The sequence below is a fragment of the Danio aesculapii genome, chromosome 12 (assembly GCF_903798145.1).
Source record: "Danio aesculapii chromosome 12, fDanAes4.1, whole genome shotgun sequence".
NCBI classification, from domain to species: domain Eukaryota; kingdom Metazoa; phylum Chordata; class Actinopteri; order Cypriniformes; family Danionidae; genus Danio; species Danio aesculapii.
In genome coordinates, this window is record NC_079446.1 from 11,584,837 (window position 1) to 11,606,566 (window position 21,730).

The following is a 21,730-nucleotide window of genomic DNA, read 5'->3' on the forward strand; positions in this document are numbered from 1 at the left end:
TCAGCCCAATTAAACCTACAGCTTTAATAGTTTTGTCAGAAATAGCAAGATTAAGTTGCTCTCATTCACATCAATTGATTAAAAACATGAAATTATAAATAAATTCTACAAATAAATGCTACAAATATTTAATACAAATAAATTTACAATTGACCCTGTGTTTCTGTCAGTCCTGTCACATTTGCATAACATTTAACATAAAATGTGTGCGTTACACTTTTAAGGGTATGACTCAGAAGTGACATCATTTGACAAAGAAGCTGACAGTGATCAATCTTAGGCATGGGCCGGTATAAGATTCTGACGGCATGATAACCTTGGATAAAAATATCACGGTTTCAGGGTATCTTGGTATTGTGCTCACGGCTCTAAAATATATTCTTTTTAAGTGTCTGGGTGAAAAACAAAAACATTTTTCCCCTTTTGAAAGATTTATGATATTTTGGAGCAGTAAACACGTCAGGCTATATCATTTAAATGAATTATTGACTTCTGTTCTCTTCATTTGTTTCAAAAACACAGATTTATTTACAATTTAAAATGGCATCTTTGGATACTTTTTCTACTGGAGATAATGTTGTCCTAAAAAGCAAAAAAAAAAAAAAATGTAAATAAAAAATATTACACATACCTGTGGAACGGTATTACAGAAAATTTTACTGGTTTTAAAACCTTGACTTTTCCAAACCGCAGTATACCTTGAAAACTGTTATGTCCCATGCCTAATTAATCTATTATTGAAGTGTATGATTTTTTGCTTGTTTTGGTATAATAATTGTTTTGAGGAAGACAAGCATAAGTCAGGCCCTGTCATGTTTTTTATAAGTGAAAATGTGCGTTTCTAGTAGAATGTCCCAATTGTATTTCTATGACTATATTTCAGATATTTTTGTAATCATCTTGATGTTGTTTTAGTTTTAATGTCATTTTTTATTTTTTCAAGTAAATTGTTTTAAGGGTGGCATCACGGTGGCGCAATGGGTAGCATGATTGCCCCACAGCAAGAAGGTCGCTGGTTTGAGCCTCGGCTGGGCCAGTTGGCATTTCTGTGTGGAGTTTGCATATTCTCCCTGTGTTGGCGTGGGTTTCGTCCAGGTGCTCCGGTTTCCCCCAAAGTCCAAAGACATGTGGTACAGGTGAATTGGGTAAGCTAAATTTTGGCTGAAATGTTTTTGGCAAAAACTACCCCTATCCCCCCCCCTTTACGCTCCTCTCCATCCTCGGGTAACATGCCGGATCTGTTACCCCGATCTGTTCCGGGACCTCGCAATTCACAAATTAAGCACTGCTGTAGTGTATGTGTGTGAATCAGTATGTATGGGTGTTTCCCAGTGATGGGTTGATACTGGAAGGGCATTCGCTGCGTAAAACATATGCTGGATAAGTTGTCGGTTCATTCCGCTGTGGCAATTTTTTTAGTTGAACCTCTTCCATTTCAGTACAGCAGACATCCCACGGGTAAATTACTTGTTTATATTTTTAACTTATTAATTTAATGTGATTATTTGTTGTTTTTATTTGAAAATATGTATTCCTATGGGTGTCACGATGGCGCAGTGGGTAGCACAATCGCCCCACAGCAAGAAAGTTGCTGGTTTGTGCCTCAGCTGGGTCAGTTGGCATTTCTGTGTGGAGTTTGCATGTTCTCCCCATGTTGGGTTGGGTTTCCTCCGGGTGCTCCGGTTTCTCCCACATGAAGTACAGGTGAATTGGGTAAGCTAAATTGTCCGTAGTGAATGAGTGTGTATGGATGTTTCCCGGTGATTAGTTGCCGCTGGAAGGGCATCCGCTGCATAAAACATATGCTGGATAAGTTGGTGGTTCATTCCAGTGTGGCAAACCTGATGAATAAAGGGACTAAGGTAAAGGAATGAAATAGTTTTATAATAGACTTTATTTGATTTAAACCATTTCTATTTTAATACAGCAGACATCCCTCAGGTCAGTTACTTTTTTAATATTATTTATTTTATTAATTTAATGTGATTATTTGTTATTTTTATTTGTGTTTATGTGTGTTATTATTTTACTTTATTTGTATATATATTATAATAGTTTCTCATCAGGTCTCTTTTTTAACCATATTCTGAGTGAATTTTCTGTTCTTTTAACATGTGCTTGCTGGCTTGTGTGGGAAAGTCAACACCTCCGCATCTCCCACATCCTTTTCTGCGTCTCATTCATAAACATGACATGACCTCTCTGCTTCTGTTCCACCCTGTGTGTGACAGCTTTACCCACTCTCTCTCTCTCTCTCTCTCTTTCTCTCTCTCTCTCTCTCTCTCTCTCTCTCTCTCTCTCTCTCTCTCTCTCTCTTGTGTGTGTGTGTGTAACTCCAGGGACTGTTTCCATGAAAACCCCTGATACATTCTGTAGACTCAATGTAAAGAAGTGAGGTGTACTTTTTGAGCTCAGAAGGTCTAAGATGACAGTGTTGTCATTTTAAGGTTCAGAATGAAAATCTACAGGGCAACATTATCTCATGGCCAATATCTCACTTATACTTGGCATATTAATATACAGCAGGTGGCACAAAAGCTGACAAAGATGAAATTTAGTGTTGTAATCAGACGGGTGACTTGAACGATGTACATCACAATCACGTAATGAGGATCATCAACAATCCTAAATAACATATACTTAAACACAGAGCAGCACTAGTAACACGGTTTACTCTTCAGCTTTCTGCTTCTTTTGCGCCAGTGAAATACCCTACAGTAGAGGCTCTTGGGATTTCGTGTGTTTCCAGGCAACCGTCGCTGCAGCTGCGCAGCCGGAGAGCTAATGCTAGAGTGCTGTTAGTGCTGACCTCCCACTGTCATCTGCTGTCCTGACTGCTTCTGCTTAAGCTAACTGAGCTTATGTGTGTAACTGTGTGTGTATGTTTAACACCGCTGTATCTGTGTAATTTAGAAGCGCGTTCTCTAGACTGACATTCCTGAGGACCATGAGAATCAAGTGTTTTTTTTGCTGTTCTTTGTTGGAGCACAGCGGTTAACTGAGTCTGATTTGTGCTCTTGTGCAAGTTGTGATGTACTGAAGACTTGTACTGTAAATCTCAATAGTCATTTATTGTTTAATCATATCACACACAGTGGTGGCTACGGTCTCTGGATACTAATATTTGAATTATTTATAAAAATCGAATCACTGTCAGACCATCTGAGCATACAGTGCATACGAGCATACTTTTTCCACTTTTTTTAATGTTAAAGCCTTATTCCAAAATGGATTAAATAAATTTTTTTCCTCAAAATTCTACACACAATACCCCATAATGACAATGTGAAAAAAGATTTTTTGAAATTGTTGCAAATTTATTATAAATAAAAAAGCTGAAAAATCACATGTACATAAGTATTCACAGCCTTTGCTTAATACTTTGTTGATGCACCTTTGGCAACAATTACAGCCTCAAGTTGTTTTGAATATGATGCCACAAGATTGGTACACCTGTCTTTGGGAATTTTTGCCCATTCCTCTTTGCGGTACCTCTCAAGCTCTATCAGGTTGGATAGGAAGCGACGGTGTACAGCCATTTTTAGATCTCTCCAGAGATGTTCAATAGGATTTGGGTCTGGGCTCTGGCTGGGCCACTTAAGGACATTCACAGAGTTGTTTTAAAGCCACTCCATTGATATTTTGGCTTTGGGTAATTGTCCTGCTGGAAGATGAACCATCGCCCCAGTCTGAGGTCAAGAGCACTCTAAAGCAGGTTTTCATTCAGGATGTCTCTGTACATTGCTGCATTCATCTTTCCCTCTATCCTGACTAGTCTTCCAGTTCCTGCCACAGAAAAACATCCCTACAGCATGATGGTGACACTGTAGCGGTGCCTGGTTTTCTTCAAACGTAACGCCTGGCATTCACTCCAAAGAGTTCAATTTTAGTCTCATCAGACCAGAGAATTTAGTTTCTTATGGTCTGAGAGTCCTTCAGATGCCTTTTGGCACATTCCAGGCGGGGAGTGGCTTCCATCTGGCCACTCTACCATACAGGCCTGATCGGTGGATTGCTGCACAGATAGTTGTCCTTCTCTAAGGTTTTCCTCTCTCTACAGAAGAACGTTGGAGCTCAGAAAGAGTGACTATCAGGTTATTGATCACCTCCCTGACTAACGCCCTTCTCCCCCGATCACTCAGCTTAGATGGCCGGCCAGCTCTAGGAAGAGTCCTAGTGGTTCCAAACATCTTCCACTTATGGATGACGGAGGCCGCTGTGCTCATTAGAACTTTCAGAGCAGCAGAAATTTTTCTGTAACCTTGCCCAGCCTTGTGCCTCGAGACAATCCTGTCTCGGAGGTCTACAGACAATTCCTTTGTCTTCATGCTTGGTTTGTGCTTTGACATGCACTATCAACCCTGGGACCTTATATAGACAGGTGTATGCCTTTTCAAATCATGTCCAATCAACTTGTTCCAATCCAGTTTGAGTTTTTTTTTTGTTCTGCTGAACACAAATAGAGATATTTTGAAGAATGTTTTGAAAATATTTTGAAAGCATTGACATCCATAGTAGGAAAAACAAATACTATGTTAGTCAATGTGTACATGTTTTCAACATTTTTCAAAATATATTCTTCTGTGTTTAACTGAATAAGCACTCAAACTGGATTGGAACAAGCCAATGGTGTGTAAATGATGACAGAATTTTCATTTTTGGGTGAACAATCCCTTTTGCGTATTGGATGACAAGAGGGTGATTGTATTTTCAGGAAATCTTGATTCTGGAAAGGATCTAACCCTCAAAGTCTGTTACAGACAATTCACATTTTCTAGGAATGACACTTAGCGCACTATATAGGGAGGAAATGATTCATTGAACAAAACTATTCTTTCCATCATAGTGAATGCATGGTGTGGGGTGTACGGCCAGTGTATGCACAAGGTTTGCTCTGGTTCAAAGGCTTGACATAACAGGGTGAGCATTTTTTTGCAGACGACAAAATGTATAGGACCCATTTGAAAAACACTGAATGCTGTGTTTTAAAGTGGAGAAATGTTTAGACAGACTCTGCTGTTATGAGTGAGATGCTTTTTAGATCAATGACTTTGACTGTCAGAGCGTGATATAAACACAATACTATTGGCTATTTTTCAAAAAAGAGGAGGAGCTGCTCTATATCTCACCCTGCCTTTACATTTAATTTGACATTATGGCTGCATCCAAAAGCTTAGGCAGCTGACTTGTTGCCTTGCTGTCCTATTAGACAGTGATTCTTACAATATATTTCACTTGTCAAATCACAGCCTTTGGTTTGCTCTATTTGTGCTGCACTTGTGATTTAAATCAATCATTTGTGCTGCTCTTTATATTGATTTTAATTTTAAACCTGACTGAATTAAATTACAAGCTATTTTATTAGCTACAGTTCCCCCCGGACTTCCCAAAGTCTTATTTAGGAACATTGCTGCTTTTGTTAGTGGTAAACATAAATGTCATTTGAGGCTTGTTCTGTGTTAATGTAGAACCTTTTTATAGTAACTACCATCTAATTGCTTAATTGTGAGCTTTCCCCAATTTTGACCCTGAAAAAGCAACACTTGATGTAGATTGTAATTACTATTTAATGCAATCTCTGTGGTTGCCATGGTGAACCGGCACAAAGGAGAAGAGAAGAAAAAAAGCCCCAGAATCCGCGTGTGCAAGAGGCGCTTATGGTTGTCTTGGTTACAATCATTCTCTCATGTAAAGTAATGAGAAGCCCAACCTGAGGGAGCTGAAAGGGGCTATTTTTAACACGCAATCACCACGACTTGTGAGTCTGCGCCTTTTTTAAACATGTATTTATTAAAGTGGTATCCTTATGGACTGGATTCAGTTGGGGTGCTGCTACTCTATATTATAGATTGCTGTGTAAAAAGGAGTCCATGTTATCTTCTGACACGACATTAAGTAAGTTAAGGTCCTGAAGATGACCTCTGTATTTTGGGTAATGGGTTTTGCATCTTGACTGACAAAAAGACACAAATGTGTTTGTGGTGGTGGGCTGATGTTCGAAAGAACCGCTAAACCACAATCCCGGAGGACCACCAGCACTGCATGCTTTTGATGTCTGCTTTATCTGTCACACCCATTACAGGTATTTCAGTCTCTGCTAATGAGCTGATGATCTGAATCAGGTGTGTTTGGCAGTGGTGTAAAGTAACAAATTACAAATCCTGAAACTACTGTAACTGAGTAGTTTTTCTCAGGAATTGTAATTTACTGAGCAGTTTTAAAATGTGTACTTTTACTTTCCCTTGAGTACGGTTTTAGTGCAGTATTGGTACTTTTACTCCACTACTTTCCTTCAACCTATAGTCACTATCTTATTATTGCTTGTCTTTGGGGATTAGAAAAATCTGTTCTGTAATTCCTGTCCAATCAAATCACACATAGAAGGTAAATCCCATCATACTAAACTACCTGAAGACATGGGTGATTTATAATTGCAGCAAACTGTTGCAAGCATTAAAAGTGTCCAAGAAGATGTCCAAATCTTTAGACGCATTGACCCAGAGACTGTTTAGATGCATGTCACTGATGAGAAGATGACGGATGTTTACTGTATGATGAAATGGCCTTAAACAACCAGCAGGCACAAGATGTCAACATGACGTCAGATTGACGTTGTACCCCAACGTCGTGGGGATGTTGCATTTTTTTGGAAATGAAAATCGGGTTGACATCAGAACCCAATGTTAGGCTGACGTCAATGTCCAACGTCCAACCTAAAATCAACCAAATATCAACATCTAATGATGTTACAGCTTGACGTTGTGTGAACGTTACCACTATGACGTCTTTCAGACGTTGAATTTTGGTTGCCATACCTGACGAATAAATGTCAGTATTTGTCCTTAGATGCTGGCTAGACATTGAATTTTGGTCACCTGAGATCCCAACAAGGCTGGGCCATAATGCTGAGGTATTTTTGCAAAAATAAACCTCAAACACTGACTCTTCACAGTTTCATCTTTGGGTAGAGACTGTCAATAATATCCATCTGAGCACAGCAAGACTTCATTCGACCAGTGTGGTGAGAAATCGGGTCCCCCCTGTGTGTGTGTGTGTGTGTGTGTGTGTGTGTGTGTGTGTGTGTGGCTTTTTTTCTGTGTTAGTGGGCGGGGCCGCAGGTTTCAAATCTCCCAGGTTTGCGCGTGCAACTACTGGGTGGGGCTTGTGTTTCGTAGCCGCGTCATCGCGAAACACCTAATGACTCATTATCAAGACGACTCGTTTGAAGCACTATGAGTCGAATCTTATTAGATGAATCAACAGTTTTAAACATGGTACACTTACAGATTTAAGCCTTAGCTAGATATTTCACTTCACTTAGAGCTGTGTTACACACACTACATGGAAGGTCATTTTTAAAAACCCATAATATGGGCTCTTTAACATCTTTTGACGTCATGTGCCTGCTGGGCAATAACTAAATGCGCTACAGAATGTTACGTTTACACACATCCACAAATTACATGTAAATGCATCAGCCTTTTACAGCGTAATACTCACTACTCTTGAGTACTTTTGATAGGCCTACTTTTTACTCATACTTTGAGTAATATTTACAACAGTAATATTTACTCTACTTGCACTACTTTTACTTACAGTAAGTATGACTTTTCAGTACTTTTCCACCACTGGTGTTTGGTTAAGGAGACAAATGTATAGAAAATGTGCAGAGCTGGTGGTTCTCCAGGAATGGGATTGAGAAACTCTGACTACGTTTACATCAGTAATCGAATTATTTGCTTTAATCTGAATAAGACAATAGTATGATTAAGGCATTTACATAAGTTGCTTTTTGAGTGTTTCTTTCATATTCCCATTTTACATGTTATAGTACTTCGTTTAACATCATGTCATCATTCCATGTGTTCCTCCAGTGTTTTACGCAACAAGAGTTTCTGTTCATCATGGCACCATATGTGATTTTGGACGCTTCATTTTTAACCAAATTTTAGTCCAAATGCAATTCATTTCTCACACTATGCGTGCAAAAAGACAATGGTGAATACGAAATCTCAAGCAACAATCCACCTCTGCTAATTCATTCATCCGCACCGAAAATGTGCTCTCTTGCTTGAAGCTATTCTCATTTGTTTACCGTCAAACACCTGACAACTGCCGTGTCGCATCCTTACGCAAAATGTAGCGAAAAGTACTACAAAACAGAAATAGTTTGATTAAGGTTAACGTGTCTGTTCTGCACTTCAGTGACTAAAATGGGAATACTCCACATCTATTAATTCGATTTCTGTTTAGTCCGATTATGACTCGGATTAAGGTTATCAAAAATCACCATTTACATGGTAGATTCTTAATCAGAGTATTGTCTTAATCATATTAAAATCGGAGTATTGGTGTCCATGTAAACATACTCACTAATTAAAAGGTTGCAGGGATGTCTTTAGACATTCAGACCTGCTCTGTGCTAAGAAAAGTCTCTCTAGGGCTAAATAAATCTGGGTAAAAAAAAGCATCAGCAAATGGCAGTTTGCAAATAACAGATGAAGCGATCATCATCTTCTGGCTTCTTGGGTGGAAAATTTAGAGCACAGACTTTTTAATTAAAATCTGTTTCTTCAACACAGCTTTTTACTCACTATTGAATTCAGCTGGCTTTGTCATATAAACCAGGCAGTTATTGTACTGATGCATTCGTGTCACTGAAATATGTATCTTAAGAAATCGCACCTGCCTTAGAAGTTAACTGAACTGTACTGAGCAGCTTGCCATATTCTGCCTGCCTGTCATTTGAAATGTTTGTATTTGTTGACAAGCAGCCAGTCAATGCACTGACAGGTCTGCAATATAATATATTAGTGATCAAAACTATTAATAAGAATGTTTAATACACTTCCTCAGTTCACACTTAGCTGATGGTTGATTATAAAGCTTGTTTTGTCTATCCCTGGAGAGAGCCCTGTGCTCATAAGATCCTCGAGCCCTGGGCTCCCTCACGTTTGCAGGGTGAGAGGGGAGTTTGAGCTCAGGTAGATCTCGAGAGCTCCCCTGCTGTAGTAGCTAATGAACAGATAGTGATTGGTCTTAAGATAACTACTTACTAGGTGCATGTCTATGGTGCCGATTCGGATAAGTCAATTAACTTAAGTTGCATGTTTTTGGATGGTGAAAGGAAACCATAGAACCCGGGGGAAACCCACATGAGCATGGGGAGAACGTGTAAACTCCACACAGAAACGTCATCTGGCTTGGTAAGGACTAGTACCAGTGACGTTCTTGCTGTGAGGCAACAGTGCTAACCACCGGGCCACCATGCCACCATGTCCTCCCCGTGTTTCGTGTGGGTTTTCCCCGGGTTCTCCGGTTTCCTCCCACCGTTCAAAGACATGCACCATAGGTAAATTGACTACTTCAAAATAGCATCCTAAGGCAACACTTAGATATATCTCAGCAGTTCACAGTAGGGGAGTTCTCGAGACCCACCTGAGCTCAAACTCTCCTCTCGCCCTCCAAACGAAAGGGAGCCCTGGGCTCGAGGATCTTTTGAGCTCAAGGCTCTCTCCCAGGACAGCATTCCAAACACACTTTATTATCAATCATCAGCTAAGTGTGAACTCTTGAAATTAGTTTTTAATAAACTTCACTTAATTTTCTATATGTGATCCTGAATAAATAAGCGTTTAGTTGATACATGGTTTGTTAGGATATACAGTTGAAATCAGAATTATTAAACCTCCTTTGTATTTTTTAAAAATCTTTTCAGTATTTCCCAAAGGATGTTTACTAATTACCCTATCATGCCTAGTTAACCTAAATAACCTAGTTAAGTCTTTAAATATCCCTTTAAGCTGTATAGAAGTATCCTGAAAAATATCTAGTCAAATATTATTTACTGTCATCATGACAAAGATAAAATAAATCAGTTATTAGAAAAAAAAATCTTCTCTCCGTTAAACAGAAATTGAAGAAAAAATAAACAGGGGGCTATAAATTCAGGGGGGTTTAATAATTCTGACTTTAACTGTAGAACAATATATGGCTGCAACTGTTGAAATCTTGAATCTGAGGTTTAAAAAAAATGTAAATACTGAGAAAATGACCTTAAAGTTGGCTAAATCAAATATGAGGCAATGTACGGCACTAATTAGCAACTTCAGTATTGATATATTTACAGTAGGCCATTTCCAAAAAATATCTTTATGGGACATTATATTTAGTTAATATAATAAATTGGCTTCAAAGAACTCACATGATGAATTTTCAGCTGCTGCCTGTGGAACATAAGATGGTTTTGTGGTCCAGGGTCACGTAGTATTTCTCATAATGTTATTCTTTAAAAATGTCTATGCAGTTTTTGTGATGTTTTATATTTAGTTACAGTTTTGGAGTATGTCAGGTAGAACAAATGAAATGTTGCCATAATTGGGAGACTGTTTTATATTTAGTTTCTGTTATTACTATAATAATATTCTGCATCAACCAAATTTTATGAGAAAACATTTTAGAAAGTGGCTACTGTATAAAAACATACACTGAAAAAATAAATCCATAAAATTTACGGTAAAAAAAACGGCAGCTGTGGTTGCCAGTATTTTACCATTAAAAATACGGTACAAATCGTAAAAGTAATTTCTCATTTTTACAGTAAACTACCATATTTCATTATTTTATAGATGTAATATGTCTGAATCTTTTGTTACACAGTTAGACACGTTAACACAGCCATATGCAGGAGGTGATGAGAAAGTATAATGAACCAATGCTCATCACAAACAACTATTCCCACAAGCAGAAAAGTGTATCAGTGTATAGAAGGTGCTCAGTGTCAAACACACAGCTATTAAACATCAGTATGGTAACACGCATAACATTAAAGTCATGAAATAAACATTGTTTATCAACATTAGATGTAACATAAATCTCTAATGTACATAACCGATGGGGAAACAACTAAAAAGATCTATAGTAATTCTTCACTCATTCATTCATTTTCTTTTCGGCTTAGTCCCTATTAATCCAGGGTCGCCACAGAGGAATGAACCGCCAACTTATCCAGCACATGTTTTACGCCGCGGATGCCCTTCCAGCCGCAACCCATCTCTGGGAAACATCCATACACACTCACTCACACACTACGGACAATTTAGCCTTCCCAATTCACCTATACTACATGTCTTTGGACTGTGGGGGAAACCGGAGCACCCGGAGAAAACCCATGTGGATGCAGGGAGAACATGCAAACTCCACACAGAAACACCAACTGACCCAGCTGAGGCTCAAACCAGCAGCCTTCTTGCTGTGAGGCGACAGCACTACTTACTGCGCCACTGCGTCATCCTATCTATAGGAATGTCAACAAAAAGCATAAAAAGTGATGTGCCAAGCAGGGATGTCTGAGAAAGTCAATTTACGGTTATTCGCGGTTGTTGCTAGATCGGATACGTTTGCGGCCAGAAGTTGACGAGAATTATTTCCATTATTTATTAAATTTCTCATTTATTGTATTATCTTAACGTCTACCCCACCCCAATCCTAAACCCAACCATCACAGTAATGGAAAAACAGTTGTTTTACAATTAGTATTAGTTATGTTATCTATTAAATTACCCAATAAATTGTATTTTTTTAACGCCTACTCCCACCCCAACCCTAAACGCAACCATTACAGTACTGTAAAAATATAAATGACTGTTATACAGTGTCATAAAAAAATGCTGCTTTATTAATGTGCATATCGCACTTCCGGCCGGCCGCATATCCGATCTAGACTTTACCGTTATTTGCTGTATATATTAAGAAAACACACTGTAAACCAGGTTGTGAATTTTTACTGTAGCATTTTTAGTTTTTTATCGTTGAAATCACAGCCATTTTTTACAGTGGATGATTTAGGGTGTGCTAGTTTTTTCTTAGTTTGTTTGTAAAGTTATGTTGTCCAAATGATTTTGTGATCCAAAACTATTTTCAGGCCAAAATTCTCAAAACGCAGCTGTTGTGTTGATAAAAGGTCTTTAAAACCGTCATGCAGACACTCAAATATTTGTATTGACCATTTCAGCGATGCCTAAATAAACTGTCATTAGAGTGTGTTGCATCAGCTGTAAATAAAATAGTTGCAAAGCAAGTTATTTACACTAATGAGACAATACGACCAGGATTTCAACCTGCATGGTGACACTAAACACACAGACTTTACTTTTAGAGACAACTGAGTCTTGTTCAGAATCAGTAGCACATGTGGCATCCCTTCAAGATGTACCCTGCATTTTGGCTCCTTTCATTCCTTCTTTTGTATAGGGATGTAATTTTGTCTATCACTCCAGCATCTTATCTCTCAGCTGTCAGTAACACACACACAGCTGTGTTCAGACTCCTGTGCGGCAGGACCAGCTGATTGCTGCTTTATCTGCTACTCAGGGAAGCTGATGTCACAACAGACACGTTAGAGTGGACGACGCTCAGTCACACACCGATATCACAGAGTTCATGACTCTGGCTGCAGGTCAATCATGTCAATCAGTTCACCTTTGTTAACAGATTTACAAAACAGCTTCATAGTTATAAAGAGGAAAGTGACAGTATCAGTAATGTAAATGTCATCAAATGTACGTCTCAATTCAGCTGTAAGGCAGCTTTGCAAAGACAAAAGTGGCAGTTCAGTGTTCAGTTCAATAATTAAGTAAATTAGTTAAGAAATGAACTCATTAAGCAGCTCTATACAGAAGACAATGATGTCATTATTTAGCTGAAGTCAGTGCAGTGTTCATTCAGGTCAATAACACTTCTGATGCCACTTTATTAGGGTGATACTTTTATTTAAGGATATAAAAGCATTTAACAATCTGTATTAAATTTATTTTATTGATTATATGTAGATTCCAGTATAACTAACATGCATTATTGTGGCAGGGAAAAAAAGAGTTTTCACAAGTCACAAATACAAGTTTAATCAAAACACAAAATGACAAATCTAGTTGGTTCTTGTATCCTATGACTGTTTCTACAATGTTTTCTTGTCAAACATTGAGACACAAGTTTTATCCATAAATTCGGAAGAGATGTTTTCCTTTTTCCCCTGCCTACAACTCCCCAAGCCTCATGTAAATACCTGTGCCAGTGTTAAAGAAACATCACAGAAATTATACATCCAAAACTATAATAATAAATATTGACATACACTCACCGGACACTTTATTAGGTACACTTGTCCAGCTGCTTGTTAATACAAATTTCTAATCAGACAACCACATGGCAGCAAGCCAATGCATTTAGGCATGTAGACATGGTCAAGACGATCTGCTGCAGTTCAAACTGAGCATCAGAATGGGGAAGAAAGGTGATTTAAGTGACTTTGAACATAGCATGGTTGTTGGTGCCGGACGGGCTGATCTGAGTAATTCAGAAACTGCTGATCTACTGGGATTTTCATGCACAACCATCGCTAGGGTTTACAGAGAAAAGTCTGAAAAAGAGAAAATATCCAGTGAGCTGCAGTTCTGTGGGCGCAAATGTCTTGTTGATGCCAGAAGTCAGAGGAGAATGGCCAGACTGGTTCCACCTGATAGAAAGGCAACAGTTACCCAAATAACCACTCGTTACAACCGAGGTCTGCAGAAGAGCATCTCTGAACTCACAACACGTCCAACCTTGTGGCAGATGGGCTACATCAGCAGAAGACTACACTGGGTGCCACTCCTGTCAGCTAAGAACAGGAAACTAAGGCTACAACTCACACAGGCTCATCAAAATTGGACAATAGAAGATTGGAAAAACGTTGCCTGGTCTGATGAGTCTAGATTTCTTCTAGCAGGATAACACGCTATGTCATAAAGCGAGAATGATCTCAGACTGGTTTCTTGAACATGACAATGAGTTCACTGTACTCAAATGGCCTCCACAGTCACCAGAACTCAATCCAATAGAGCACCTTGGGGATGTGGTGGAACAGGAGATTCACATCATGGATGTGCAGCCGACAAATCTGCATCAACTGCGTGATGCTATCATGTCAATATGGACCAAAATCTCTGAGGAATATTTCCAGTACCTTGTTGAATATATGCCACGAAGGATTAAAGCAGTTCTGAAGGCAAAAGTGGGTCCACCGGTACTAGTAAGGTGTACCTAATAAATTGGCCAGTGAGTGTAAGTCAAGGAATAGTGGAAAATTGGCTTTACTGTATTACAGTATGACAAAGAATAATTTTATACATGAAAGTATTTTTAAAGGAATTTTAAAGCACTTTAAGCATCAGTATTTTTTGATACTGCACTGATCTACGGTGACAAAACTTTCTGACAATTGGTTGCGATTAAGTTAGAACTGGTCACAGTAATGTGGGCTTTAGCAAACGTTGTTCAATATGCACAAGAAAATCATATATTTAAACCACATTTTGTTTTGAATTATTGAATCATTAATGGAACATTAAGCAGATTCCTCAGCAACTATGAGTTGAATCTGAAAATATATTTATATCAGAGGGAGGTTTTAAATCCTGGATTGGTAAAGTGGGATTATATTATGAGAATGCATTATGAAGGTTTTTGAATAAATAATATATTTACTTGCACTGTTTTATTCTGTGGGCAGTGATCTTTGTTGTTGAAAATCATCTTGATTGTCTTGTAAACCAAAGGGAAACGTTGTGTTTTGATGTTATCATTAATATAACATCATAATTGGTCTCCAGAAACACTGGATTAGCATAGTAGTAGCGCTTCACGCTCAAACACTGTCATGTTTCTCTTCTTAGGGTTTGGTTTTGACAGTAAGCTAAGAAGACTGGTAGAGAGTACTGGAGCATAACACACACACACACACACACACACACACACACACACACACACACACACACACACACGCACACACACACACACACACACACACACACACACGCACTTACACACTTACACAATCTCTCTCTCTCACGCGCACATTCAGCTGGGTAATGCAAAGTCTTGCTGAGGTGCGCAGTCAGAGTTTAACAGCTTCACTGAGAGCTAAATTTAACAGTGTGTGTAGTCTGTCACGCCATACGATAGTGCCTTTAAACTCCCCTGTAGAAAATGTTGTTTAACTGTGTGTTCGTATATATATATATATATATATATATATCAAGTGTCCAGCTTTTAGAGCTAAAATGCTACATTTGTCCACAGAGTCACACATTTGTTTTCTCACTGGGGTAGTGCAGTACACAGCTTTATCATGAGAGGATAAGAGGCACGTAATGATTTCTGTTGATGTGAAATTAACAGTCAAGAAGAAATATTTCTGTGCTGAATAGGATGCAAGCTTGAAAATGTTGATTGAAATGTTTACTGCTTTCAGGGGAGATCATTTAGAAATTAAAATGTTATATCAGCTTTCCCAATATCAAGCAATTTGAACAGAATCTGTGATGTTAATAGCTGCTGGACTTTGAAAGACAAAAACCAAAAACCAAATGAAAACCCGTGGCCCCTTGTGATACATTGCAGGGATGTGGCATGATCAGTCTGTGCAAGATATTGAACAGGGTGAGCAAATATCCTGTGTGTCCACAACAATCTGAAACCCAAGGTTACTGTAATAATGTTTTCGCTGTTACAACCTCATTTTTCATTTTGGGTGAACTATACAGCACCTAAATTGTCTTATATACTGAAACATGGATCTGAATATGAACATGGCAGTGATGTGTTCAGTTCTGGGTGGTAGTTTTAAAATCACATATTATTCACACCTTATTTTGACCTTAAATGTTTACTCTTAATCCCCCTGAAACTTTCATTTAATGTTCTTAGTAATTTTACAACAAACACACATATACTGTACACACATACCCATGTCATTATCAGTGGTGTAAAGTAACAAATTACAAATAGTCAAATGACTGTAACTGTAATTTACAGTACTAAGTAGTTTTAAAGATGTGTACTTTTACTTTCCCTTAAGTACATTTTTACTGCAGTATTGGTACTTTTACTCTACTACTTCAACCTGCAGTCACTACTTTATTTGTTCTTGTCTATGGGGATTAGAAAAATCAGTCCTGTGATTCCTGTCCGATCAGATTGCACGCAGAAGGTAAATCGCATCATACTGAACTACCTAAAGACATGGGTGATTTATAATTGCAGCAAACTGTTTGGAAGCATTAAAAGTGTCCAAGAAGATGTCCAAAATCTTTACACGCATTGACCCAGAGACTGTTTAGATGCATGTCATTGATGAGAAGATGACAGATGTTTACTGTATGTTGACTGAAATGGCCTTAAACACCCAGCAGGCACAAGACGTCAACATGACGTCAGATTGACGTTGTACCCCAACATCATGGGGACGTTGCATTTTGTTTGAAAATGAAAATCGGGTTGACAACAGAACCCAAAGTCAGGCCGATGTCAACGTCCAACCTAAAATCAACCAAAATATCAACGTCTAATGATGTTACAGCTTTACGTTGTGCGAACGTTACCACTATGACGTATATCAGATGTTGGATTTTGATTGCCATGCCTGACAAATAAATGTCAGTATTTGATGTCAATATGACGTTGGTTTAAGATGTTGGCTCGACATTGTATTTTGGTTACTTTCTAACGCAACCTAAAATCAACCAAATATCAACTTCATTTGACGTCATTACTGGACATCAAAATAACGGTGTCCTTAGACGCTGGCTAGACATTGAATTTTGGTCACCTGACGTCACAACCTAAATCGAACCTAATATTAACGTTTTATGACATTGTGTGCCTGCTGGACAATAACTAAATGCACTACAGAATATTACGTTTGCACACATCTACAAATTACATGTAAATGTTATTGATAATTAAGAATAGGTTTTTCCTTTTGTACCAAACCAGCATTGTACAAAATCAAGTCCGTAATATGTTTTCCAAAATGTAATCTAAAGTTAATTCTGTTGTCAAACTTATTATTTAAAATGTGTAATCTAATATAACATTGCTGCAATTTTGTTGTCTAATCGTTATTCAGTAAAGAACTACAACTTGTACATAATCTACCAGCAGTGAATGTATTCTAGCTCTCTGCAGAGAGGATGGATTTGGGGTAAAGGCTTGAGCTGACCATGTGATAAAGTTACTTTTCACACAGAAAACTCTCTCTCTCTCTCTCTCTCTCTCTCTCTCTCTAGTTGGCTTCAGACAAATTAAATACGTGGACAAACACTCAAGAAAACAAAAATGCCAGTGGCATCTGCCAGCTCCGACTCAGGTAAGATGCTTTATTTTAACGATTTACTGAACGCAAGCTCTGTTACCAGTCTGAAAACCTTGTTAGTCCACAAAAGCATTTTGTGAAATAATGAGGAGAAAGTCAGTGACAGTAACAAGCCAGTCAGCCATTTTTCTTTTGGCTGAAACCTCACAATAAACCAGGATTAAATGTTTGAGCTTCACTGAGCATCCACACATCTGCCAAGCTTCAAACTTTAGCTTTCATCAGAGAGACACTCGAGTCAATATCATTGCATTTCTCTGGACAGCTTCGCAGAAGGAAATCAATGCATTGTTCTGTTATGATGTTCTCTTGTTGAAGAAAAACATAGAGATGATCACTGTCCTCCTGTACAGAAACTATTCTGAGAACAGGGGAGTTGCTGTGGAGAAGGGAAGATGAAAAACCATGGTGAAGAGGCTGGTATCTGAACATAAGATTTAGAGCTTACAGCAGTTACAATTTTTTTAAAGATGGTGTAGATGCAGTTGATGAAAAATGTGTGAATGAATTAAAAATAATTTAATATAGTGCCTGAAAATGGAAACTACATCTGTGAACTAAATATTACAGTAGAGATCATCAGATGAGCGCTGATGCGTATTAATATTCATCAGCTTAGATTTTTTACACTGTAACTGTACATCAAGCACCATAATACAATTTGTGCATTATTTGACATTTGAACTGGGTTTTTTTTCTCAAGGATGAGAATGTGTTTGAAATTAATTATTGAAAACAGAATTTGACCTCTGTTTAGTCCCTCTAATGGTGTAGTCAGTAGACAACTATTAATTATTTTATTTACTTCTGTAAACTACTGATAACATTTCAAGATCATGTCACACGGAGTTAATGGCTATAAATTAAAGGGCTCCAATTTTGGCCTTTTAACAAGATGTAAAATAAGTCTTGTGTGTCTCCGGAATGTGTCTGTAAAGTTTCAGGTCAAAATACTTATTGTATTGTTTATCATACCCTGCCGAAAATGTCAATTTTTGGGTCAGAAGGAATTGTAGCTGTTTTTGTCTTTAAATGAATATGAGCTGGTCCTCCCTGCTCACTCTCGAGATATTTCGTATCAGAGAAGGATAATTAGGATCAGATAAACACAGCAAAATGTGTTTATTAGACATAATGAAACAAAGACCCTCAGTCACAAATACCACAGTAAGATGAGTGAGGCACATACAAATGCAAAACGTGGACGCGTTTAACACGTTGTGCTGCTTTTGCTTATCTACTCACGCAAATGTGATAGAATGCCCACCAAATTGGTAAATATGCTGCTGTTTAGAGACTAGAGCTCTGCATTTGAGCCTGAGCCCATTGGGGCTCGACTTTTTTATGCCCCTAGGGCCAGACTTCAGGTAAATTTTCACGCCATAGCTAGCACGCATATCGGGCTTCGGGCCTGCTTTAGTAAAAACCTTAAAAACAGTTTAATGACATCTAAGGTGTGCAGTTTGGAAGCGCCAATAATATAGAGATTTCCAGCGATGGGCAATGGAGAACATAAAGAGAAAATTGCCATTGGTGAACTTAAAACTATGAAAAACACTAGAGGAAAGACAAACTTCTGGACAACTTTTCAAATAGTGACAACTTTAAATGATGAGCCAACTGGTTATGCACAATACACAACGTTAAACAGGTCGAACACCAGATGCACCAATCAATGGCGCGTCACGGCATGCACATGACAGTTGAAAGTATCGCACACCAGACGCGCGCATTCGCACGTTGTTTAAAATGAAAGTATTCAGGTGGCGCTTTGTGGCGCGGTAGAAATATAAACAGTGTCCTAAGTCGTGGCTGGGCACTGTGGACAGCCGCCGACTTGCGGCGCCGGTATGCGTACCTTGATAGAAGCCTATGCTTAGAATTCTAAAATGCATGGGGCTGCGACCAGCTTAAGTCCAGGGGCACCTGCAGGATTTTATTCCAAGGTACACACACATCCAGCACCGCCCTGCCCTGAAACAAATCATCCACTTGCACAGTTGAGTAGTGGACGGGTTCAAACTAAAATATAATTTGGATATTTTTCTTGGAATAAATATCTTTTTAAAATGAATTTCGTATAGTTTGTCTCTTAGTTTTACCATATATGTTGGTGTTGGTCAGTTATCTATTAGATAAAATAGAAGAACGATAACATTTGAGGTGAAGTGCTTCAAAACAAGTCCGCTATATGCCTCAACAATGCCAAAACACGAACTAGGTAAATAAAATTAAAGTGAAATATTCACAGTTTCAGAGAAGCCTATTTTAAGCTGTTTTCCTGTTGCGCCGGACAATTACAATTTAATTAATTTAATCTAGAGACCCTGATCTAAGGCTAGGGCTTAGATTTAAGACTCATGACTCATGCTCTAATATAGACGCATTATAGCTAAGTTACAGTACAAAATAAACTTCATTTAACGCCTTCAAACCAGGACTCCTGTTGTGTGATTGAAGCACCCTTGTTTATAGTTGTGCACACTATGCAGCTGTGCTGATTCCAGCGGTTATGAATTACAAAGCTCAAAAAGTATTTTTTGACTTATTTTTTAAGTGTAGCACTTGCTGCTTCTTGAAGTGCAGTTGGATCACAGAGAGATATTTTAATCCCAGTTTCTTTGCAAATCCTGTCTTGTGAACATGTTTATACGTGTTAATACTTAGACATGGTAATACTGGCCTGTCAATCAATATTGGTGGATGTAGAAAATCACACTGAAATGTCAAGTTGCAGTGGGCCTCAAAATTACTGGGATTCGGATCCTATTGTAATGTCAGGATATAATAAATATTTGTGTTTATATCACTCCAATATGACTGTGGACAGACTATAGTCACACACAGTTCTGTCCAAACAGCTTTCAAACGTTGAAGCATAATAGGTGCAGTCTTGCTTAAGCTTAAAGAATTAAAATAAAATCTAAATTACAATTATTTTTGACCATAAGTGGTTTTCTGATTTGAAATGAATGAGCTCTCAGTACTGACCAGCAGTCATGAGAGTACACACATTGTAATCTCTCACACAGCACAGAATCTTGGCTCAGAGCCGATACTTCCAGCTCTGTGATTGCACTGAATGGATTGTGCACACACACAGAAAAGAGACCAGCAGGAAGAAAAATGAGGTGAACTTGCCATTTATGTGCATAACAAATGGGGCATCCTGGGAAAACGTTACAGTTATTCACAGGTTAGTGACCCAAAAGTTGAGTTGCTCCCTCTGGGGCAGTGTGACTGTATTACCTGCCTAAAGATGTTTGTTTCTGACTTGGGTTATCTGTCCTTTGATGTCTACGTAATGACTTTTTGCAGACTGTAAAGTATGAGAAATGACTTTAGATCGAATTTATGCAAATATTTACAGCATCATGCCAATGGAGGTGCAAAATTAGCTCCATATGATGGATTAAATGAGACATGCTAAACATGATTTGTGAGTCATATGGTAAAGATCTTTTTAATTGCATAAGAAATGCCTCATTTAGGGTGACTTAGTGTGTAGGAACAAATGGCACATCTTCAGGTACGTCTGGTGTAGCTGCAGTTCAGGAGATGTCACAGTATGTTGAAAAGACGATTAAAAAAAAAGGTGGGATCCAAGTGCATTTAATGAATAAATAATTGTGCAGACAACAGAAAAACAACAGGACATCCAAAAATCAAAGTATTAAAAGAACAGTAATAAACAAAACAAGAAACTAAGGCAAGGAACAGGAACAAAGCACATGAACAACATTCCATACAAAAACAAATGGGTGCAGCGTGTATAAATAGTCCAAACAATCAATAGTGACAGGATTCAGCTGCGTGTGTGATCAGTGGAGGTGAAACCTGGTGTATGTGTAGTGGAATATAGGGATTTGTAGTTCATGACTAAATTGTAGTTCACCAGCGATCTCTGCAGTACTTGATTGTGGTGAACATGACAGGAGAAGGTTAACAGATTAATTCACCCAAGAGGAGCAAAGAGGGGGAAAGATTTTGTAAAGTGACACACAGGCGTGACTAGATGGTACAGTTTGACCAATTCATATATAATAAGCAGAAGCAAATATAGACATCTTGGCTAAAACAAGGCTAAATTTGGGATGTCGGTGAAAATCTAATTGACATCTAACAATAGTTCAAAAATAAACCTGTCATCTTAGCCTTGTCTTAGACGTGACGTCTATATTTGGATGTCTATTAGATCTATTTTAAATACAAACTTGCTAGTTGGGTAATGATAGTTCATGGCTCTGGATTTGAAACAGAAGTAGCTTTTAATTATTCTTAACAGATCAGATTAGACTAAAAATTAGGAACTGTTTTAGACACTTGACTTCACTTTACACCTGGTAAGGAATTTTATGAATCAGATCAGTGTATACTTTTGTTCAATTCCAGAGGTACAGAGCATCCGGAAAGTATTCATAGCATTTCAATTTTTCCACATTTTTTTTATGTTACAGCCTTATTCCAAAATGGATTAAATTCATTTATTTCCTCAAAATTATACACACAAGTTCCCATAATGTCAATGTAAATTTTTTT

General features: G+C 38.1%; 1 protein-coding gene across 1 annotated transcript in view; it reads left to right on the forward strand.

Annotated features, from left to right (window-relative positions):
* Positions 1-21,730, forward strand: part of mpp2b (MAGUK p55 scaffold protein 2b) — an 88,947-nt gene that overhangs the window by 2,117 nt on the left and 65,100 nt on the right. Inside the window, exon 2 of the mRNA XM_056469790.1 lies at positions 17,106-17,185. Within this exon, the coding sequence (XP_056325765.1) occupies positions 17,155-17,185 (31 nt within the window). The 5' untranslated portion in view covers positions 17,106-17,154. The remainder of the gene's footprint in view (positions 1-17,105; positions 17,186-21,730) is intronic.